At 36.3% G+C, this 25,341-nt stretch overlaps 1 protein-coding gene across 2 annotated transcripts in view; it reads right to left on the bottom strand.

The window, feature by feature from the left end:
- LOC145690033 (homeobox protein caupolican-like) overlaps window positions 1-25,341 on the bottom strand; it is a 212,047-nt gene that overhangs the window by 92,081 nt on the left and 94,625 nt on the right. For both annotated transcript variants that reach the window (XM_081764531.1, XM_081764532.1), the window contains exon 3: window positions 19,247-19,365. In XM_081764531.1, coding sequence (XP_081620657.1) covers window positions 19,247-19,365 — 119 coding nt within the window. The remainder of the gene's footprint in view (window positions 1-19,246; window positions 19,366-25,341) is intronic.

Here is a 25,341-nt window from a genome sequence, read left to right as displayed (position 1 = left end):
TCATTATATTATGAAAATTTTATTTCGTACCTCTTCCCCACCACAGTTCTAAATTTTCTTTGAAACTTTACAACTTGGCATAGCTTGTATGAAGAGACCAGGTGAGAAACGCAAGGTATGGCAGTCGATCACGTAACTAACCAAGTGTGATACTTATTATAACGTTAGTGCTGAACGTCAAGGTCTGGGACAATTTGATCTCAATTTGTTTGTTTGTATGTATGTACCACGCTACAGGGTGCAATATTCAGTCTTTTAACATTAATTTTTGAGGATAGAGACACGAGGCGTCGGAATTTGCTGTATAGATTTTGACTGCGATCCCACGTAAAATTTCAAAATTAGTGGGTCAGATCCCACTTTAAACAAAAAGCCCTGTCTAATATAGCCTTGCTACTGATGCAAGATGTAATCAATCAAACTAAACAAACTAATTTTATATGTTTCGAACAAACTTGGGTTGCAGGATAAATTTGGCTTCAACTCAACATTTAGAGCACAAGGGACCCAAGTTCATTTTCAGAAAGGTTCACTTTTGCTCAGCAAACGTAATATCTTCGTAGCATAGGGTATGAAATAAATGAAACAAAAACCACGGGAAAGCGTGTGGACTAGAGTTTCATAGGACAACCGCTAGACAAGGGCGTTGACGGAATGGGGAGGAGAGCTAATTTTCCCTTCCCCCTCCTTGCTCATACATTTAAGATATTAACATTATACTTGTATTGTGTATGTTGCAGCGTTGGAATGATTAACAAGTCAAGCTCCGAATGTCATAGTCAATGATGCATAATTACGTTACATAAATGCAGAATGTGTCCAAAAGAATACATCGACGTAAAATGTCATATTTTCACAACCACGAATCCGAGATGAAAGAAAGAAAAACTACCTGAAAAAAAAGGAATCTAGAATTTTGTATGATTGCCGCTAGATAGGGGCGTTCGTTTAGAAATCATCCGCCTTCTACCCTGAATTTCAGATTTTGGGGGCAGTAATGCAGATTTAGAAACATTTTGCTTAGCAAAGTCCAACATTTAAAAATTGAAGTCCTTGCACCGAATAAATACGGATTTTGATCATTGGCCGTAAGGAGCTATAGGCCTATATTGCTTTCTTGTATAATTTTTTTACCCAAGGATTTCAAAGGTGGCTCTACTTTCGAGTTTCGGGCCTGCTTAAAATTCAGGAAATTGGACCTAAGCAACTTCCCAGTTTTAATCATCTGTATGTTCTTCGTATTTATTCGGTGTAATTACCTCAGGCTTATTCTGTTGGACTTTGCTTATCAAAAGATTTCTAAAACTGTCTTACCGTCCCCAAAATCTGAAATGCAGGGTGCGGATGAGGGTGGTTGCCCTCCTGTTCCACTGACGCCCTTACTAGCGGCTGTCATATGAAACTATCCCACGCCTTTTCGCATGGTTTTAGTTACATTTGTTTTGGATTCTTGACTGCGAAGTATTATTTTTTGAAATAGAATTCATTTGCTGAGGAAAACTGAAGTTTATTGAAAATGGATTTGGATCTATTGTACTCTGAACGCCCCAAATATTACCTTTCGTCAATAAATTTTTGACTCAAAAAACAACCAATTACATAGACTTGCAGAAAATATAAAGTTAGCACAATATGAAGTGTGCTTCAAACATTACTTTTCGAAAACGTAGCCCTATTATTATAAAATAATTTTATTAGCACCAGTGTTATGAAGTAGTAATCAAATTTTGCAACAAAAATCTCACCCGCCTCCACGAAACGCTAGCTTAGCCCCTAAAGGCATAACTACAAAACTTTTAGAAGCGGTAACTCGAAATGATTTTCTTTATGGTTAAAATAACCGCACAACAGCATTTCTGGTAAAATTCTAGCCCTCATGTAACATGACACCATTTGCATTTGAAATTTCGAATACTAAGCACAGATGTTCGCCATGATGCTTGATAGCACCATCTGATGTGTCAGACCACTTCCAAGATTCATCATTCTCCCTCAACCCGTTGTCAACGCACAAGGATGGTGAGGACTTTTGTTTTGCCATGTATATTGATAGATTGTGTGAAACCTCTATAGTTGGTAAATTTTAAAATCTACCTTAAAAGCTTACTATATCCAAGAAAATACTTACTGTATGAGAGTCACTGGCAAGAGGGTGTAATAAAAGGGGTCGTTATATGAAATAAGTTGAAAATTACTAATCTATACGGAAATGTTCTGTACCCAACACTGTGTAGTCTTAAAGAGAATAAAATAAATGAAAAGATCGGTTGAAAGAGCAAAAAGTCTTAATAAATACGTGATTACACGATTTTGAAATATGTTTAAAATAATATTTTAAACTGTTCAAAATGTTTAAAACATGTACTTTTACTTTTTTGTGTGTTTTTTAAAACATCTTTAAAACATTTTAAACAATTTTTTCATGTTTTAAACACGCGTTTTGTTCTTTTTTTTTTTTAAAAAAAAAAACTGTATTTTTTCCAACCCTGCTAACTTTTGACCAAGTTGGAAAATTAGAATGCGTTGCTGCCAATATTTACTTAAAAGACTTCCGTTTCTTTCAATTGACATTTGGATTAGCATTTTCTTACTTACCCAGTTGCTGTGATTTTCAATTTCTTTATGAACTTGGCAATTGGCAAAATTGAATGTTTATATAATCAGTTTAGTTTTAAGTAGGTGGGAATTTGTCGCCAGATACAAAATTTCTCATCCTACGGCCTCGCGCCTCATAAACCTACTAACATACCAAAATTCCTAGTTTTTATTCCGATTTCAATTACGGTACCTAAAATATGAGATTTTGTACATCCAAAAAGTCTATTTAAATTACACAGTTTTTTGTCTCTTTAAAGCTGCTAAAAATGGAAAATATTCACTTTTGGAAATTTTCTATATAGTCCCAGGAGGCTAAAAACTTTGCCAAATTTAATCCTTTAGTTCTACTGGAAGTGCCTATACTGTAAAAAATCGTTGTATTATTTCAACGACATGCCTATGTGTTAGCACGATTGTGTTAAAATATAACACAAACAAGTGGTTAGAACAACTCACTCTCCGTTTGGAGTTGTGTGTCAAATGCCGCTAGTTGAAATGACACACAGCCTGTGTGTTAACACAAGTGTAGAATCTTCGGTGTTGTTTTCTGCGTGATTGCCATATATGTTGGGTATCTAATTATAAAGGCTTATGAACTGAAGCTACAGGCAAACACAGTAGAAAGAAATACTTAAACAAATCCAAGTATACGCAAAATTTCAAAATACAAACCGCGCGATGTGTTTTCAATTGTTTTACAAAATGTTTCTGAAGAAACCCTAACAGTTCAAGATGTGCTAGGCATGTACCATTTTGGTGTTCTAAATTCATCTCCCACATTTGATGCATTTATTACTTCTTTTTCAAAGCGGTTGTGTACTAGAAGCAACAAACGCATCAACTTTATTAGATGGCAACTGGCGCCGATCATTTGAAAGTGAATATGGAAGAACTACAAAATAAAGTAAATAGACAGTCGTCATTTTGTAATAAAATTAGGTCTACATGGCGAGCAGATTTTATCCCGAACGGTTATCGTCGAATATACGCGGGTTAAAGGAGCACTCTGATTAGCCAAATTCAAAAGACCTTAAGAATTTATCCCTCTACAAGCGACGGTTTACGTGTTATAGGCTGCCAAAAACATGAAAAAAGGAATTTTAAAGGTCCATAGCTCCAAAACTATGGGACCTACCGCAGTCGGGTCAAGACTTAACTTAGGAACTAGTATGTGCCCTATCCAAAAATGCGTATGTCAGAATCCTGAGGTGCTTCCACAACAATTTTTATAGAGGGAGTTTAACTACGGGCCTATGATATAAAGTATTCTCCAACTACCTCCATAAAAATTGTTGTGGACATCTTAGGTGAATTGAATTTTGGACATCTTAGGTGAACTTTGGACATCTTAGGTGAATTGAATTCTGTATGGAAATGGAAAACATTTCAGTTTTATTTAAATCTTGGAAAAGAAACATTCTCTGCGTGCAAGAGGTTAATCTATACACATGACGATACATCACTCCAAATGTTTTAAACATATTAACTGGCAGAGTATATAGTTATCCTGGGGGCAAGAAAACAAAGGGATTTTTACTGAAATTAAAAATCGTAGTATGGTGGTACGTACCATACGCATGAACTTACTTTGGAGGAGGGGTCCAAATTCAATGCGAAGATAAAGTATTTTCAGATTTGTCAATTTTCGAAGTTTATGTTTATAATTCCGTACCTATAAGTCCGAGCGCAAGTGAACTACGTCAGTCAAACATCGGTCCTTACTGAACAAACTTGGGCACAGATCGTTGCAATTGCGTAATTAGGAGGCGCACCATAAATTCGTATTTAGGTTCTAAACATCGTGTGTGTGGGTTTTATCGGGGTTCTCCCGTTTCCTTCCACTTTTTTCATTCCACCATTTCATTCATTTCTCATCATCAGCGTCTACTTTAGCCTAACCGGCATAACCGTAGGACGTGAAACTAAAAGATTTCATTTCATTTCATTTTCGTATTAAGGTTCTAATCCTTGATTTTTCTCACTTTTATATTTACCATAATCTATTAATTTTTAATTACTAGCTTCGTTTATTCAATATCGACATGATACTTTCAGGATATATTAGTGGTGGGCTAAGGTTTATTTGAAGATAGTTGCATCTGTCTCTTAGCAGTATTTCCAGCCATAGAACTATTTATTTCCAGACTTTTTTTGGTAAAAATTTCCTTTTTTCCCTTCTAAAATTTGCCTCTTATTTCCTTCTCTTCTATTGGCTACATTGGAACGAACATACCAGATTCTGGAAGCCTCATCCTTGACTTACACAACGCACTATAAAAAGTTTCACTTGGATAATTGGGGACACTACAATTCCGGTCTTACAGTATACCATATTACATAATTTTAAGGATAATAGTGACTTTCTAGGAAAAATTATATACTTTTTAAAATTACATGCTTAATTTGAGAGATATCATCATGATACTAGCTGAATATATTATTGGTGGGCCAAAGATTACTTTAAAATTGTTTGCTTCTGAGTGGTAGCAATGTTGCCAGCTACAGAAAATGTTAATTGTAATTGTTTGTAAAAAATTTGGGAAGTTTATCCTTTCCCCCCTATTATTTCAGTGTCCTTGGCTATATTCAAACCAACGTACAACTGTCTGGAATCATTCTTGGCCTACAAAACGCACCATAGAGGAGCACGATTGAATAATTAGGGAAGACGGTGAACCACCATGTATGCTGATTTTTGCTTCTGACGCGTAAGAAGTGCCAAAATTTGATGTGTATTATGAGAGAGTTTTTTTCTTTCTCTCTTTGTATGGCAGCCAGCGACTTCAGGTTTTTATTGTACCTTGTCAACATACCAGAAAATTCTTTTTAGGTGACTTGAACCCCTGTGGCTTCGGTGTTCCCAGCTAGAAAAAATCATGAAATTCGGCTAGGGATTTTTTTTTTTTAAATTTCACTCCTACATTTTTTCAATAATCCCTCCCGTTAGCAACACTGCAATCTAACTTACACCAAAAAATAGCCATGTCCCTCTTCTAAAATACAAGACGTAAACGATATCAATCGGGATAACAGTGTTTGGGCAATAAATCATTAACTGAAAGTCTACCAAAAACCCCAAAATCGATTTTGTCCCGAAAGGGTTAATGAGATATGCGCGCCAAAGATTTCGGGCTCTAATTTAACGTGAGCCCCCCCCCCCCCCAAAGTTTCTGGGCTGGTCCAGAGAATGAATGGCCTACATAGTACTGTCTACGGGCTGGATAGGCTACCAAATTTCAGCTTTCGTTCTCCCATAGTTAATGTGATATAGGCGCCGAAAATTTGGGGGCTAACTTCACCAGAGCCTCCCAACTTTCTGGGCTAGTCGAGATAAAGATCGATGGGCTAACAAATTTCATCTTTTGGGCCAATATAGTTAATAAGGTGTGAAAATCAAAGTTTTGGGGCGTTAACTTAACGTGAGCCCTTAACTTTTTGGGCAAGTTGAGATAATGAGTGTACCAGGTACTAAACTTCATGGGCCTTCCAACCCATTATTATTTAGCATTTGGGGCACTCAAGGAACACAGATACAGGGTCTCCAAATGTGAAAATAAAAAAGCAATCTTTAAGTTTTATGTCCGACTGTCATCCTGGGTAGACTAAAGGAGACGCAGATGATGAGAATAAATGGAATGGTGAAATGAAAGAGTTGTGGGAAAGGGAAACTCCAAGAAAACCCTCACACACGGTGTTTGTTCACCACAAACCCCACTTTGCGCAAGTTGGTATAGAACCAGGGCCCCGCAGCATGTGTGAACCCTCTGCCACTAAGCCACTGCGGCCCGGAAGTCCTCGAGACGAGACACATAGGCGTATACCTAACGTGTAATTTGTTCGTAGCGGGAATTTCTGTTATGGTATAGTTAATTACATACAATGAAAAACCGAAAATGTGATGTGGACAATCGCGAACAAGCAATAAACAATCTGCGTGATTTGTTTTAGATTTCGGAAAATAGGTTCTGCCAGATTTACGCTTATCGACTGTAATCGTTTATTTATTTATTTATTTATTTGGGAGGGAAGCAAAGTATAATACATTTCAGTCATTACACATGCAAAGAGATGTTTTATGGTAATTGTTTTTTGCTGAAATATAACTTCGGTATCTTTTATACGTGTTTAGGAGCTGAGATTATTATCTAATAATTATAAGGAAGATACAAGTTTTTTTTTTTTTTTTTTTTTTTTTTTACGAAGATACAAGTTTTTTACCTTCGTACAACAATTCATGTTTAATAGGCGTATAGAAGGGGCTCATGCCCAAAACATTGGGACTCCATTTCTGGGGCCCCATGTTGGGGGCCCGGTTCCTGACCACCACTGTGCTGAGGGGAATCGGATCTTTCCAACGTCACCATCTGTATGCAACAACTCCATGCTGAAACGAGAAATAGAGTGGACTCAAGCCCAACATTTCGGAACCACATTTTCTGGAGCTTCGAGGCCAGGGCCCAATTTCTGACTTTACCGCTTTCGTTAATCGACCCCGACCTTTCAAACGCTAACACTATAGTACAACACCATGTTAAATAGGCAAATAAAAGAGACCTGAACCCAAACTTTTGGGATCTCATTTCTGGAGTCTCAGGTCCCGGAGCTTTCCAACACCACAATATGTATCCAATAACTCCATGCTTAAAAGAAAAATATAATGAAGCCAAGCTCAAAATTTCGGGACACCATTTTTGGACCTTTGAGACAAGGGCCCAATTTCTGACGTTAACACTGTGCTCAGACGACCCGAACATTTAAAAACTTCACCACCCACCCACATACAATTCCATGTTTAATAGGCGTATAGAAAGAACCCGCGCCCAAAACTTCGGGACCCCATTTTTCTGGAGCCTCATGGCTGGGGCCCGGTTTCTGATATCACCACTGTGCTCGGGAGACCCGGACTTTTCCAATGCCACCATCTGCATCCACTAACTCCATGTCTAACACGGCTTCCCCATTGTAGGAGGATTTTGACGAATTTTCTGCAGGTTCTTTACAACTATTTACAACGTTTCAAACTATTCATAAGAAATGAAATTTCAATACATTAGAAACTATGTTCTTTTAAAATGTTCAAAATGGATGACAGCATTGATTTCCAGTAATAGTTGTAAACTTTCGTAATTTTATTCTCTATTTGAATAGTAGTTTAATTTCGAATCTTTTACGGTTAAAAATATTTTTGTGAAATGTAACGGAATACATTGAAATGCTCCTACCCCCACGGGTACGTGTTCCACTTATAAATCGATTTGAGGTTCAGCGTACAAATGAGAAACTCCCAAAGCGAAGTACAATATTGTAACGTTGTTGACATACATATGAATAACTGGTGATTAGGTCGTTAAGCTGTACATAAAATCATATAAATTTTCATTCATATTACGCAGACAAGTACACACAGAACAGCATATGAATCTTTATCTGACTTTTGTTTCTCTAACTTTCTGATAGCCTTTAGAAATAATATCTTTACAATCGAAATATTCGTTAAACATTATTATTATTATTATCCTTCAATATTCATTATACATCATATTCTTCATTACTTTAAATTCTTCATATTACATAACTATTTTACATTATATTCCGTCGAAGCTGTTTCAAAGTTAGTATTACACTTCTGACATAGTCATCATTACAAATCATAATTGATTCTCAATCCATACGCCTGTAACTTGTCCATCCTACCTGCAGTGTGGATCCTACGCAGTTTCGATCCTACGCAGTTTCGACGCTACGCAGTTTCGACCGTACGCAGTTTCGATCGTACGCAGTTTCGACGCTACGAAGTTTCGACCGTACGCAGTTTCGATCCTACGCAGTTTCGACGCTACGCAGTTTCGACCGTACGCAGTTTCGATCCTACGCAGTTTAGGTCGTGTGGAGTCCATGAATATAACCCTAATTTATAGCTGCACAGGTTAAACAAATTAAAGAGAGAGAAAAAAAATATATTTTTTGAGCGCATGATTAAAACTTAAATTATTTCAGGGCAACTGCGTAGGATCGAAACTGCGTACGGTCGAAACTGCGTAGCGTCGAAACTGCGTACGATCGAAACTGCGTAGGATCGAAACAGGTTTTGAGCTGAATTTTTCGATCGTACGCAGTTTCGATGCTAAGCAGTTTCGATCCTACGCCGCATTCCCCCTTAGTTTGGTGAGTTTACGGTGGGTGACATTGTAGCCAGTGGCGTATACAGAATGTCATCAAGTGCGGAGAGAGGTTCCAGGCATCCAATTTCAAAACATATGCATTTTTTTCAAAACTCACGACAGAAATTCATGTTCACAAAGAAGTTGATATTGTATACGTTAGCCCAATGGTTCTCAATCTTTTTTGACTGACGACACACTACAGAACGTCCAGGACATCGCGTTCTGTTTGATATCATTATAAATAATAATAATAATAATATCTATAATAGTGAAACCAATAAGTTTTTATAATGACTATATAGCACTGAGCATTACTGCTACCGCTGGAGATGTTGAAAGGTACTGTCTGTCTCAATTTTAACTATTACTAAATTCATCATGATTTTTAAATTCTAAAATTTCGCGAGGAACCTTAGGTGACTGCGTGTCATACCAGTCAGTGTGTCGCGACACATCGATTGAGAGCCAACGCCAATTCACCAAGATAAAACTGATACTACAGTATGCAATAATTAAGCTTTTCATTTTGATACTAGCAAGGTTACTATAATACTGTATGGTTAATGAAATATACCCCCGAATTATGATTAACCTTCAAACTTTTAATTTTTGTTTAACTATAATATTGTCTATACAGATGAGACATACTTTAATCAACAGATTACATTGAACTGAACCAAATGTCATGCTTGAATTTTACATTCTGATGCGTAGTTTTTGAGAAAAATCACGAAAATCTAATTTTTATAGCGATAGAAAGTATGTTGTTCTTTCACCAATCTGGCATTGACCAACAATGATATTGCTATTGTTGAGCTTATCCTCTCTTTTGTGCACACTTGTAATATTGATAACGTTCTTTGAGGGTTTTTTTTTTTTTAGTCTTCTGCTCGTGTATTTATTGTTGCTGCATTTTAATCTTTTATTCTGACTTTTTGTTGTTTTTCTCAGTATTTATTGCTATTGTTCTATTTTTACTATTTATTGGTATTATTCTATCTTTAGTATGTATTGCTATTGTTAAATATTCACTATTTATTGCTTTTGTTATATATGTTATTTATTGCTATTTGTTATATATTTGTTATTCTCATATACTATTTAATATTTTGCCTCTTCTTTTAGATTTTACGTCTCTTTTACGCCTATTTTTTGTTATATTTTGATATATTGATTTTAAAATTTTATTTACGGCAGTCGTATTGATCGTGACAGGGCCTCAAATAGCCTCGATGCTGAAGTTCTCGTTAAACCTCAATCAATCTTGCCAATCTGGTGCTGTTAATTTTTCATTTTTCTGCAGCAGATTGTTTATTTATGTACTGTGACTAGGGAGGTAAAAGGGGGAACGCGGGAGGACGCCGTTCCCTCATTTCCAAAATATATGTATGGCGTCCTCCCACTTTGTAAAAAAAAAAAAAATACAATGTGCTATAAGATGGGCACGGAGGACGGTGTGACGTCATCCATTCCCCTACCTTTTCAGATCCACTTTTATCCCTGTAAACTGTACATGAAAAATATACGCGGTTAAGTATCAGATTGTTCTCTTAGCAGTGGCACACAATCTCCTAGTAGTAACGCCCATACTGCTTATTAAATTTTGTAATATATAAATTTTACAAGTAAGAGACACTTAAAATAGATCTGAAGAAGAAATAAATACATTCAAACCATAAGCATTTCAGCTCATTTCGAAGAAATCACTTTCAATATACAGTGTATCTTAATGGACTAAAAAAACAAAGATGGCGCACCTATTCAACACCGTTAAGCCAGAAACTTTGAGAGCGGACAATCATTTAATTTCATACATTGTTTTGGAAGCAATGCTAGTTTTTTAACGTCCTCTTGTATATCACTTTTTTATTATAATCCAATCCGCTCTTCTTTACCATTCGATCCGCCCCTATTCAGCTTTGATTTAAAACTGACGCGAATCAGTTCACCCAACAATGGGGGGAGAGGATAAAAATAGTCTTTTTTTTATTTTATTTCTTGCTCGTCTTTTCTTCACAGCTTGTCTCTCCTGCTTGACGCCAATCAATAAACGAGAGACGCCTGTAGGCCATTTTGTCCCCAAAGACGACGAAACGAAAGAAACATGAAAGTAAAATACGACTAACAGACGAATAAAAAACTATGATGAAAGAAGGGAAGAAAGAAAACAAACAAAACACGAACGAGATGAAAGTGACAGGAAAAAAAAAAAAAGACATCCGATGAGGATAGTCGATAGAATATGGGTATGCTATTTTATTGGTATTTCTCCTTTTGTTGCGACAGTTACAATGTAAACACTGGCGTATACGTAATTTCGTCAAGCGGGAGTTAGGCACTCAAACTCTCACCGTTTCAGGACAAGTGCGATTTCTGTATACACACATTTATTTATTTCTCCATAATATTTTGTTGACTTAAAATTACAACCCAGAACCTCCTCCCCTTTACGTACGCCAAATGTAAATATATAAAATCTCTTTTAAATTTCGTCGGGAAATACGTACAATTAATAAAGTGGATACTTGACTTTTGTTTGTTTGCAGGTATACCTTCTGTTGACAAAGGAGAACAAGCAAGGGCACCGATCCTGGGGGGGGGGGCTTCCCCAAAGTTCATGTGGGCCCCCTATTGTATTTATGAATATACAATATTTGGCATAATTTGAGTGCAATTTGTCTTAAAATGTTCATATATATATATACACACCTTCTGCATATGAATGCCCCCTCCAAAAAATTACACAGAAATCGGCGCCCTTGAGAACAACTATGATGTGATACAGAATTTATTACGTAACATATGTAAGAATATATATCTAAAATGAAATCTTTTAAGTTTTACGTCCCACGGTTATGCCGGTTAGGCTAAAGGAGACGGTGATAATGAGAAATGAATGTAATGGTGGAAGAAAGTGGGAGGAAACGGGAGAACCCCGAGAAAACCCACGAGCACGGTGTAAGAATATAGATGTCAAAAGTTTCTCGATATATAGCTTATTTATTTTGACAAGTTTACATCATGATCGCAAACTTAATATTGCAACATGTATGTATATCTTTATTTTAAACTTACCGAGCAAGAAAGAAAGAAAAAATGCTCAGGAGTTAATCAATTAATTAATTCATTACTATAGTGAAACTCCAATTACCCGGGCGGGGGGGGACGGTGGCTCAGTGGTAGAATGCTTACCTCTAGGCGCGAGATCCATAGCTCGACTCCCGGTTAAGTAAGTTTGTGGTGGACAACATTGTGTCCGTGGGTTTTCCCTTGGTGTTCCTGCTTCCTCCCACTTTCTCATTCCACCGTTTTTCATCATTATTCACTTGCCTTAATCGTTCATCGTCTCCCTTAGCCTAAAAGGGCATAAGCGTGGGACGTTAAACTCAAAGATTTCATTTCGTTCATTGCAATTACCCGGATTAATGAATTGTGAACGTAATTTGGATATGCAAAAGAAATACAAACAATTAAAGAAATTTAATAATAATAATAATAATAATAATAATAATAATAATAATAATAATAATAATAATAATAATAATAATAATAATAATAATAATAATAATAAAAGCTCCTCTAAAATCATTTTTAATAAAATGAGATATGATAGTTCGCGGTGTTTGATATTGAGGGTGACTTCCAATTTTATTGAAGAATCCTTGCTACGCAATTAATATCGATAATGGCGGATATCCGGATGTTTAGCAAGCTGGATGACTGGAGCATAGCAAGTATAGCTGATCGGGGCCGGGTGAGGTCTAGTTCCCCAATTTTTGAGTGACATAAGTAATTTGAGCTATTATTTATATATTTTTCAAAATTTATAGGAAATTTATGATATACATAATATCACAGTCTGGATTGACTTCCCCCTCCCCCAGGTTTTATCTTCTAGATCCGCCACTGATTTCAGCCCATTGCTTTCACAATTTGAAGTTTGTAAAAGAAAAGAAAAATAAAAGACAAAAAAGAAATAACTGAGACTCTTTCTTAGAAGAACAAATGATGTGGATTTTGTAGCCAAGACAACGATCAATAAATATAGATCATTAGATAACCACTCATTATCCGTTCATTCAATATAATTCCATCCATCTTTTTAAGGTCGTTTATTAGCTCATACTCATAAACACAAATATGTTGACACCATAATTAAAAAATAATAATAAAATAAAAATCATCTTTATGAGATATGATAGTTCGTTGGTGTTTGATGTTGCGAGCGACTTCCATTTTTAATTGAAGAATCCTTGCTACGCAAATTAATTCGTTAACCTTTCGAGCCAAGAGAACGATTGTCCACGTCCATCAGAGCACTACCAAGTTTAACGGTTTAACTTTTTAATAGCGATGCTTGTGTTGTTAGCGGCTGTACACAGAACCTTCTTTCTCCACAGAAACTGGCCATCATATTGCCCTCGATGTGGACATTTTTGGCGTAATCCTCAGCCCCTTATAACTACTACTACTGCTGCTACTATTACTACTAACATGTACGGCTTCCCTTCACACATACCCAGTTCTCGTTATCCCCCCCTCCCCCTCGGCAATCTCTCTCTCTCTCTCTCACACTCTCTAAGCACAAGATGCGGAAAAGAGGTGGAGTTTTGGCAGATGAGTTCTGGGAATATCAGACTGTTGTACAAGGGATGGTCGGTCTGGTCGAATCAGTTGGGGGAAGAGACTGCGCACGGCAAGTGGTCGAGCATAGCCCTTCGCTCTCTTCGCTCATTGGGTTGCGGCCAACAGAATTTCTCAGGCACTACTTTTTTTCCCACTCTTTTCTTTTTTGTGTTAACCAGGAGAAGTTTTTTTTTTCTTTCTCTACCACTATACAAAGAATAACAGCTTCCAGCATATTGCTGCTCGAATTAAAGAGATAACGAGAGAACAACATAGGATTATTTTAAAGAAAACACACACACACATCAGTGTTGTGAAGTAACGTAACGCAAGTAACGCGTTACTTGTAACGCGTTACTTTTTCAGTAACGTTTCCTAGTTACGCGTTACATTTTTTCCAAAGTAACTGTAACGGTAACGCGTTACAAATTTTTAAGTAACGTACCTAGTTTGCGTTACTTTTTTCGCGTTACATTTCGGATGAGTAACTACAATATATGTATATTATTTTTCGGAAACAAACGTTTATTTCCTGTAAGTGAATTTCTCGGAATGGAGGAATGGAGCATGAACGATGTCATTGACGACAGTGAGTCACCGGCACTCAAAGAATCAGATAAGATCATAGCACCACTTGCTGCTTTTGGAAGATGAGGACAGGCTCAGGGAAATCACTTGTACTGATTGCAAGCACCTGGAAAGTTTTGTCATAGATTTTGACAGCTCCAATCCATTCACTGAGTGAACTACGAGTGCAATTGTACCGGTAGTCTATTTTACTTTGATTGGTGTTGTTTCTATAAAGATGGAGAACGAAAATATTTTACCGTTCGGACATTTGAAAGATACTTCTTAAAAGCTGAAGATGATGGTGGATAGAATTTAAAGCTAGTTGTTCCAAACTCTATAATCCACGGGACTCTAGGATCCGCAAACTGATCTGAAAGAACTCTAATATTACAAACCATCAACAAACTATTTTCTAGTAATAAAGTAGGCTTGCTCATCAGAACAGAGTTTATTTACATTAACCCCTTACTCTATATCGTTAATATGGTACCCTAGTTGTTGACAAAATTTCCCGCCGGGGCATCACTTTACTTTTAAAAAGCATATATCGATTTTAGTACTGGCAAGTTTTGATTCACCTTCAGTTAATGTGTTCTCATTTTATTAGTTGTATTGTAATGTTTCTCAATATTCTGTATTTTCAATATTACCTAACAACATTGTTATTATTATATACAGGTAATTAGTTTAGCAAAAGAATATTAAGCAATCATTTTTTCTATCGCATATTGATGGGCAAGAGTCGAGCTAAAACTCGACTCAGATTCAAGTCGAGTTTTGAGTTGAGTCGAAGGTAATATTGTCGAGTCTAGTTCCGAGCCGAACCACTATTTTTGGCGTCTAGTTTCGTGTTGAGTTGAGTTTGATAAATGGTTCACTCGTTTTAACTCGTTTTGAAATCATGGCCTGAGTACAGTGGAAAGCGAAAGCCATGAGAAATGTAATCTAAGAAGTAATATGGCATACTTTTAGTGTTGCTCACGAGAGGGGACACTGCTCGCATCTCTTCTCGTCTCAATATCGAGACCGGCTCGGCTCAACTGAGCCGATAGCTCGAGCCGGCTCTCTTGGGGTGAACCATCGTCTCGAGCTGGCTTGGTTGGAATGAGCCATTTGCTCGATTCGGCTCATCTGGGTCGAAGGCTCTAGCCGACTCGGTTGAGCGAGCTGTTGACTCGGCTCACTTCTCGGTTCGGGTCGATAGTGAATGAGCTGTGAGCCGGGCTGCTCAAGTCGTTGACAATTCTAAACCTGGGCCGAGCAGTTTTGAAGATATTTGGCCAGTGCCCTATAACTTTTAACAATGTTTGACTCGAGGCCGAATACTCAACCTAGACCCTCAACCCAAATTCAGAAGCTCGTGAACAATGTTCTTGACTCCTAGACTTCACGACTACCGAGGTTGGCAATCAACTAGCTTTTTAGTTTTCAACTACTAACCGCCTATCTTTCATGTTTAAACGCAGTATTGTTATAATTAATAATAATAATAATAATAATAATAATAATAATAGTAGTAGTAGTAGTAGTAGTTGTTGTTGTATCATTAATAACATAGATTGTCTATGCAAGATACTTGAAGAGAGTACTCGAAACTACACACCAGATTTGGCTCGATTCCACTTGAAACTCGACCCGAATTTGAGTCGAGCTGGAGGAAATTTCTCGAGCCGAGTTCTCGAGTCGAGCTCAAAGATGTCTGTTTCTAGTCGAATCGAGTTTAAAAAAAACTCGCCCATCCTAGAGTGACCAGATTCTAACAAACGAAAAGTAGGACACAGGTATACTAGTATATGGTAGTTTACTGCGTCGGCAATACGCATATCCTTATTTCATTTAATGTTAACCTTAAGTTAATCAACGTTTTTTTTAAAAAAAGAAGAAGCACTGAACTAAAGTATTCCAGGAATTCAACAGCTTTGATGAATGACAAAATGGTTTATTTCTATGAACATACAGTGAAACTTCGTGTAGGGCTTAAAAAAAAAATAAAATAAAAAGATTTTCGAAGCGTGGTATTATTTTAAGAAATGAGAGAAACTTTAGACCGGCACAAAGAAACTTCTACAGGTACTTAACTTGATCATCATTAACATAAGTTGAAAAATAAACTTTTCCTACCTTACCGATATCTCAACAAGCCCTTCTCAGTAAACGCAATGAATGTATTGTAAAAAAAATGGTTTGTTGATTATTCTCCATCCCTAGTCTTTTGAGGAGTGTTAAAAAACACAGCGGTTCATCATTCAGGGAAAGAGTGCATTTGATTCAAAATGTGAAATAAGAATGAAAGATTAAGATATTGCAAATAAATTAACTCTGGACATTTCGCAGAACATTTAAAAGAAGGATATTTCTCGACTTTCTCAGCGTCTTCGCATCACGCAGGACAGCTCTTTTAAAAACAGTACTCTACTGCGAAAATCAGTACGTCTCATCACCGTAGCCCATCCCTATGAGTAACGCAGTATGGCATTTTAGTCAATGTTACATTATAAGAAAACATTCATATAGCTGTCAAGTAAAAATTTGTCCTTGCATTTACATAAAGCAATTCAGAACGTGCAATAATACTCATAATACTAATACTAATACTAATACTAATACTACTACTACTACTGATAATAATAATAAAATAGCGGTAGTAATAGTAGTACGGAAAATTGAAGTAATAATATTTTTTCACATATTCAAAGTTTCCGACCTAAAAGTAACGCGTTAGTAACGCGTTACTTTCGAAGTAAAGTAACAGTTACTTTTTTGGGGCAAGTAACGCGTTAGTAACGCGTTACATTTTAAGAGAAAGTAAAGTAACTTGTAACGCGTTACATTTTTACAAGTAACTTACCCAACACTGACACACATATATGATAACGCAAATAAAAGGGTGGCGAAAAGTCAAGAAGAAATTAGATCTACTGACGCGTTCTATTTAATATTTTCATTCTCTTCTTCCCATCCTTTTCCCAAGAGACATCTAAAAGAAAATTGAATCAATGGAATTTCAAGATACAGCTTTGGTCTATTTGCTCTGAACTTCATACTTTCATTTACATTATCAACGAATTTAAAAAGTTCATTACTGAATTATCTATGACAAATGTGTGTGTGTCTGTTATTTGCAAATATTTCAATTCTGAGCCGTCCATTCGATAGCGTATCAAAAACTACCTGAAAGAAATGATGAAACTTTTCGCGTCACTCTTATCATTCCAGAGGTATTGGCCAAAAAATTTACGGATTTGGGGACATTTAAGGAGTCATATCTCTGAAACCGTAAGTCATAGAGAGATCATATTGGTGTTGATTAATACCTAAGAGGATGGTGAATATTTGGGTACCAAATAGTAACCGGTGGCCACTGACCAAATGGCCACCGTTCCCCAAATATTGGCAAAGAAAAGTTCGGATTTCGGGAGATTTAAGAAGTCATATCTCGATGGCCGTAAGTAATAGAGAGATGATATTTTTGTGAATTTTTCAATTCTGAGTCCTCCATTTTGAGGACGTGTCTTCGTAAAACAACATATCGTAGGGCGTTTTAACAGAACTCGTAAACAAAATATGTGAAAAAAATTTAGTACTCAAGGAAATTATGGATGGATAGATATATTACAAGAATTTTTTAATGAGTATAATAATAGAATACATAGAACAATTGGTATAAAGTCTGAAGAAGTTAAGAAAAATTATTTCTTTTTTAAAAGTTCGTTCTGGCAATGCTCTTGGGAGCATTCTTAACTGGTTATCTTCACATCCCCCATCCCCTATTTTATATACAGTAAAACTTGATGTTAGGTTGGTCATCTTTATACGCTGTCCGCCCGTGTAGTCGCCTTACATATTTGTAACAACATATATGCATTCAAAAATGTTCTGTAGAACAAGAGAATGCCATCTTAAGACAAGTTTCACTGTGGTTCATACTATATGGAGTATTTAACTAAAGCCTGTGACAAACATCTTGGCATTTCAGCTAAACGAATAAAACGCAAGCTCTGATGCGATGTTGCCGAGTGCTAAGGGGTGTGGCTATGGCTAAGCAGACAAACTACAGCGCGATCATTTGACAGAGGATAGACGTGGATGTGTACAAAATAAACGTGGCATTACTGCTGGACTCTCATTTGCTAGCAGCATTTAAAGGGAACTTGGAGCGCCGCCTTCAAATGCCAAGATGTTTGTCACGCCGTTTAATTTCAATGCAACTATTTCAGGAAGACTTATAGTAGGTATTATCGCATATAAAATTATAGTCTGATTAATCCAAACAATTATGTAATTCTGAGATTTTCCATTAGTGTTTCCTATTAAATACTAATATGTAAAAACATTTTACGAAATCTCAAAATACCTATACGTTTTATAAAAAGTTTATTTAACTAAACGTTTTACAGAAAGCTTACGTAAACGCACGTCTTAAGGAATATGTAATTGACTGAATGCTTCTACGCGACATTCAATTACCTGAGCACGTTCTTAAACTACGAAAGTTGTATATTAATATAGGCTTAATGTGCCAAAACCTTTAAAAGATTTCGGATCCGGAACCCGATTATTTGTATTTCTACCATAATATATGAGGATGAATATTTCTTTATAACCATCTTCTCATTACATAACTTCATTGCTGTCTGACGATGATCTCTATAAATGATTGAACGTATGTTCTTCTGTGCATTAAGATCAAATAACCAATCCCGTGATTTGTAGTGTTTTTGTGCATGCTATGCTTTTTTGCTTATTAATTCTTTTTATTGCTTATTAAAATGCCAAACAAAAAAACCTTGAATCAAATGCTCTGAATCAGAAAATTTCGGTGAAATTGAATGGTTGGTTAGAAGATTTCTATTTGGCATTAAAAACTTCTACAGCTTAATCTCAAATTTGTTAGATTTATTACACGTATCTCCCCTCCCCCCTCCCCGAATACTGTTTCGATATGCAATTAGTAAATTTACGAAACGTAGATGAAGTCCAAATTTGAAATTTGATGGTCAATGACTCGGGAATTAAATATTTACACAGGAAAATATTTCAAGTGCATACTAAGCAAAAATCTACTTTCATGCCAGGTTTAGTTAAGTTCAGACTGGACGATTTCTGTAGGCTGCGCAAGAAATAGGCCCACTGTCCATATAATTGAGTTTTCTTTTTTAAAATGAAGGACGAAAAATCAAAATAAGGATAAGTTAAATCTCTATGCAATTCATTTAATACCAAAAAAAAAAAAAGAAAGAAAAAAAGGGGGGACGCAAATTTATCATACTAGTCGAGTAGAAACTTACCCATATGCAGCGAGCGTTGGATCATATGGATAATATCCGGTCGTAGGTTGAAGCCCCGCACTCGTCCATGCAGAAACGTCTGCCGATGAGCTCCCATCCTTTAGCGCGTAGGGGTTACTCTGAAAATTCGGAAGAGAGAAAAAAAAGTTAAACAAATTATACATTTAATAGCTTTTTTTTTAAAAAAAAAACTTTCAACAATTAACACAAGTTTAGACTAGCATATATGGTGCATAGAAGCAGGGTGCAAAATTATCACACACTAAGTAGGGAGAAAGACAGCAGTACAAAAAACACCGCTTTAACATTCATAATTACTAAACTACGTGGAACTAGGTATACTGCAGTTGGTCATTAGTTCACCTGCTAGTTACAGACCAAATACCTTAATTACATATAAACTACTGTTATTTCAAACTTTTGACAGTAGTGTTACTTTATTTACTGACCCCCCCCCCCTTGGGTAACTTTTTAAAGAGGATGAATTTAAGTTCAAAAGTATTATTACGTAGGGGGATTTCCAGCACTTCCCTAGAATTTCGCACCTTACAAAAAGAACCAATATATTACAATAAAATTTGAAACGAGATGATAATTAAGGAACCAATATAGCCTGTACAGTCAGTGACAAAAGTTATTTCCGTCTGATGAAATAAGTTTCGCAAATAACTTCAAAATGGAAGAACAATTTACGTACAGTACATTAAAAAGAAATGTAATTTTCTGTACATTTCAGTGATACGTTCCAGTCATATTTTTCTACCACCGTTATTCTCAAAATAAATTTTACCAAACAGAAAGACCTTTTGTCACTTGCTGTACTCTTTGTACATTTGGGCGTAATGGTGCATAAAATTAATTGCAAAACTATCTTATCTTATAAGTTCTATAGACTATATTTATGTAAAAATTGTATGTAAAAGAGGTTGAGAATTGAACTGCAGTAGTAGCTTATTGTTTTGAAGGTACTGGACTGGGCAAAAAGAAAAAAAATACATTAGGCTTTACCATTTAATTCTTGTGTCGACTCAAGTCGAGGGAGGGTACCTCACTACGTGAAGCCATTATATTTTTAACTGAAGACTATCCATTTCTCATGGGTTCATTTATCGCGACTGAACGACATTATATTCCTCTTAAATCGGCCCGAATTCTAAAGATATGTAGACGAATATCTTTGTACGTACATGCTGCTCTGCGTTACACCTTGCAGTTTATTAATGAACTTAAAAAGCCTTATACAAAATAATCCAATATTCTGTTTGTCATTTCGTCACGTCGTGTAAAGTAATATTTTACTCTGTTTAGTATGCTAGAACGAACGAACCTTTACATTTTTTTTAGTTCGAAAGATGGTTTGGTGAAAACTATTTTTTTTTTTTTTCTTCCTGAGAGTATGCCCTTTTAATACTAACAACATAACATAAAGACCTTATTAGTATTCATCACCTTCCACAAAGTCAAATCAAGGATCAAAACCAGCCGCCGTTTGAAGCATGTTGGATGGGCAAGCAATAAATCCCTTTGCGGTACAATACAAGGCGCCTGCCCGCCCAGGTTGTGTTACCTTAGATAAGACCATTTTTCCAATACTTTTCTAGTCTTCTCAGAAAGGTGACATCAAATAACATTCAGGGAAGAAGATTGAAAAAAAAAAAAAAAGTTTGTTTGTTCTCTTGTAACCATCAATTATGAAAAGTTAACTCATTGCACTTTCTTTTTTTTTTTTTTCTTCTTTTAACCTATACAGCGGAAGAGGTTCAGATTAGTAAACTTTGGATCGACAGAGGAACCTAAAAAACATTCATTATGATTATATATAATAAAGAATTATATATTCAATATATAATTCATAATGATATAACACTTAAAGAGTAAAATTTATTTGGCTTTATTTAAATTTGATTAAATTCTTAATAAAAAAAAATACATATAAGTTATCCAAAAGTTTTCGTCTGTGACTTCAGCCTTGTTCACGTAAAAACTCAAAATTACAAAGAATTACGTAACAGAAATATTAAGATTTAATGGGTTCGAGATTGTGATCTTTTTTTTTTTTAAAAAAAAAAAAACGTCCTTTTAGAACATTGATTTCAGGTCAACCCACAATTAAGAGGGTCGTATGCCACTCCGTGATCAAGTAGGTAACAGCCTGTGCTTTCTGTGGCGCAGTCCCGGGTTCGATCGCGTGCCGCGCATAAAAAACAAAGTTGCTTTTAAAAAACGTTAAACTCCAATTAATTATTGAGCCTACTAAGGGTAACCATTACTAAGCTGCCAAACTGAAATTAATACAGTGTGTTCCAAAATGATCTGAATAAGAAAGGAAATCCTTCCATGAGCGCCGATAATTAAAGTTGTATGGGAATACTTTCGACCACATCTTCGAAATTATGTTAGACCCGGTCGTAGTAATTCGAAATTCTTCCGACAGGTGGCACAGTGAGGAGTTGTAAGATGGCTGCTTATAGTGCAGATGAAGCATTTTTGTGCCCCACAATTTCACGTTAATCAGTATATTGTGTGTGTCTCCAAAATGGGTTTCGTACAAAATTTCGTAAAGAACCACCACAATCAAAAGAACTCCATGAAATGAAATGATCTGGACGAGCGCATTACCGCTCAAGTGCCAACTGTTGATGAAAACAAATAGCTACTGAAACGAGTCTGTGAGGAATTGGATGACCGAATTCATGTATGCTGGGTAAGAAAGGAGGATCACATTAAGCATTTGTGATTTACTGTATTGCATTTTTTACTACTAACAGTTATAGTACTTATGTGTAAAGTTTTCAGCAATTTGGACAATTAATTAAAATATACATGGATTAAAATCGTTCAAACTATTTTGAAACACCTTGTATATTCGAAAGCAAATATCAACACTGCTTCTCTGAAGCATTTTGCTAGTTAAATAAACAGTTAGTTCAATAAAGAGTGGTTTCTTTGTATTATTCACGGGGACAAGGTTTAGAGCGCATCTGTGCGCTGCGAAAGAAATAGTGATGAGCGCAAGAGTCTTGGTCTTGCAATTTTTGCAAGAGTCTTGCATGCAAGACCAAGACCAAGACCAAGACCAAGACCAGGAATCCCGATGCAAGACCAAGACCAAGACCAAGGGGTGCAAGACCAAGACCATACCTGCAAGACCAAGACCAAGACCAAGACTCTTGCGCAAGAGTCTTGCACAAGTACGGTACTAGTTGATTTTTTATAGAATGTAAAAAAGAAGGGGAAAAATCATTACATCTTTCACGTGAACTTCTTGGCTCCAGTAAAAATACCGCCGGAGTGAATGTGTTCCCAGTAGTTTATGCAATCCATGTGAGTCGATCTGCTCCTGTAACATATAGCTACAGTATGTCGTTTTTTGAATCGGTTGTTCACGAGACGACCGACAGCATAATTATATAGCTATAATAACTTCAGTGTCTGATTTACCTTGGACATCATTTGATCATTCACGACGGCCCATGATTGGATTTTGGGAAATCATAAGAAGAATAGTTGTGTACATAAGTGGATAAGCAAAAATAAGCTACAGCATGTTATGGACACGGTAGCTCAGTGGCAGAGCGTTCACCTCTGGTACATGGGGCCCTGGTTCGGTCGCAGCTTGCGCTATGTGAGCTTCTTTGGTGAACAAACACCCTGTGCGTGGGTTTTCCCGTTTCCTCGTACTTTCTTCATTCCACAATTTCTCATGATCACTGTTTCCCTTAGCCTCAGTGTACTAATCGTGGGACGTTAAAGTAGATATTTCATTTCATTTCAAAACATTAGTGGTGTTTTTCTTCCAAAACTAAAGAAATGTAGTATTGAACATCGGCAATTCCGTACACTATAGGTGCCAACTACATGGGTATGGCCTTGGCTCTGAGGTTCAAGCATCCGGTGGAAATTTTTAATGTGTACTTATAAAATTAATATTGAAATAACATTTTCATGACATTGACAAAAACTTAGCGCATGTGACCGCAAGTTTGATTTCATAGGTGGATGCTTATACGTTGAATAATTGTTTATCAATATAACTTATAGCCCCCTTAGGTATACGGCATATCTAGGATTCAACGATATAACATTATACAACAATAAATAATCTATATTCACAACTGAGAGTGATTTCGTACTTATTTCAAATAACTTGAAGTTTGATGCCGTTATTATGTATTTCTAATGTAGGTCAAAAGTATTTATATAAATTGAGTTTACACAAAAGACACAGACAGTTGAGTCGTTTTCAGTTTTCACTCAAATTATTCTAAAATATTGGGGCTCAGTGGTAGAGCGTTCAGCTCTGGTGTTTGGGGTCCCGCGTTCGATCCCAGCCCCCGCCAAGTGAACTTTGTGGTGGACAAACACCGTGTGCGAGAGTTTACTCGGGGTTCTCCCGTTTCCTCCCACTTTCTTCTTTCCACCATTTTCATTCATTTTTCATCGTCACCGTCTCTTTTAGCCTAGCTGGCATAATCGTAGGACGTAAAACTCACAAATTTAATTTCATTTATATTCTAAAATATTAAGAGGTTTAATTATTATTATTTTAATTTTTTCTCTCTTTTTTGGTCAATATTGCAAAACATATCATCATCGTCATAATAATAGCTATTCTGCCATTATTGGCAGCTTCAACTACAATCTCCTTCGCCCCCTCCCTCTAGCACGTCCCTCATAATACAGTTCCTCCTCAGCTAATGTCCTCCTCTTAATTACATCTAAAATTCTTCTTTTCTCCCCTACTGCTACTATTTCTAAAACCTTTGCATTCGTTTTCCGTTCAACCCAGCTGATTCTCTCCTTTTTTCTCCATGTCCACATTTCGAAAGTCTAACTGTTTCATCGTTTTTGCGTAATGACCTTGTTTCTGCCCCATGCAGTACATATTAGAATCAGTAAAACAAAATTTCAATATTTAATTGGGAGTTTGTTCAATACAAAGATGAGCTAATCGTGGTTGGAAAGAAAAATATCTGACGCCTTTAGAGTGTAAAAATAATTTTGCAATTTATGGTACTTCAGTAATCTGTGCCGTCTTGGTTTTCTTTCATGCGTCTCACTGTCAGGGGTAACCTCCCCAGTTTGGGAACCAGTGGAGTATTGGATATGTTAAAACATATAAAAATATGTTGTGATTTATCTTATAAGTAGTGAAGCGTGATCACCCATTGAAAAAAAAAGTAAAGGTCATCGCCTATGTTCTACAGTATCATCACACTTACACGAAGGTAAAATATATTACATTTAGAAACATACATTGCATTTCCCTCACTATTGACGCAATGTAGGATTTATTATCCCTTATATCCAGAGTAAAATTTACTTATGAAAATCATAGATTTCTTAAAAGCAAAACTTGCAAGACTCTTGCAAGCAAGACCAAGACTGGGTGTGCAAGACCAAGACCAAGACCAAGACTAGGTGTGCAAGACCAAGACCAAGACCAAGACCGAGAGTTCCAGTGCAAGACCAAGACCAAGACCACATGTGCAAGACCAAGACCAAGACCAAGACCACCCGGGTCTTGGTCTTGGTCTTGCATTTGCTCATCACTAGAAAGAAAAGTGGGGGAGAATAAAAACAATTTTAAATATCATTAAGAAGAGGAAGAGAAACTGTTTTGGGACATTGAGTAAGAAGGAACTGTATCACGAGAGGCGTGCTAGTGGGTATGGTAGCAGGAAAGAGAGGGAGAGGGCGAAGGAGACTACAATTAATGGTCAATATCAAAACAGATAAAATCGTACGTGAGGAGGAATTGGTTAGTGAAAGATCGTGGAGCATGGACGCTTCTCAGTTGCAAAATAAAGTTGGATATTTTATCAAAGTCTAACAGTAAGTGTAGTAACGTACGTATATTATATATATGCCTGTGTGTGTGTGAAAAACTTAAGCAGTATAGTTTTGTATGGCTCTCAACTTGCATTTTGGACTGTTATCTGTCAACGTAAGTATATTTTAAAAAATCAATTGAGATTCTTCGTGGGTGTCAGAATTTAATTAATATGTTAATTTTTCTTATTACAATGGTCTATAAACTTTATCGACGTCTTTTAAGTATTTAATTTGCCCTGTGTATGCAAGTAGTAAAACCA

This window comes from Thermobia domestica, chromosome 7 (genome assembly GCF_964235325.1).
Source record: "Thermobia domestica chromosome 7, izTheDome1.hap1.1, whole genome shotgun sequence".
Classification (NCBI taxonomy): domain Eukaryota; kingdom Metazoa; phylum Arthropoda; class Insecta; order Zygentoma; family Lepismatidae; genus Thermobia; species Thermobia domestica.
Note: the sequence above shows the minus strand (reverse complement) of the source record. Positions and strands in the feature narration are given on the sequence as shown.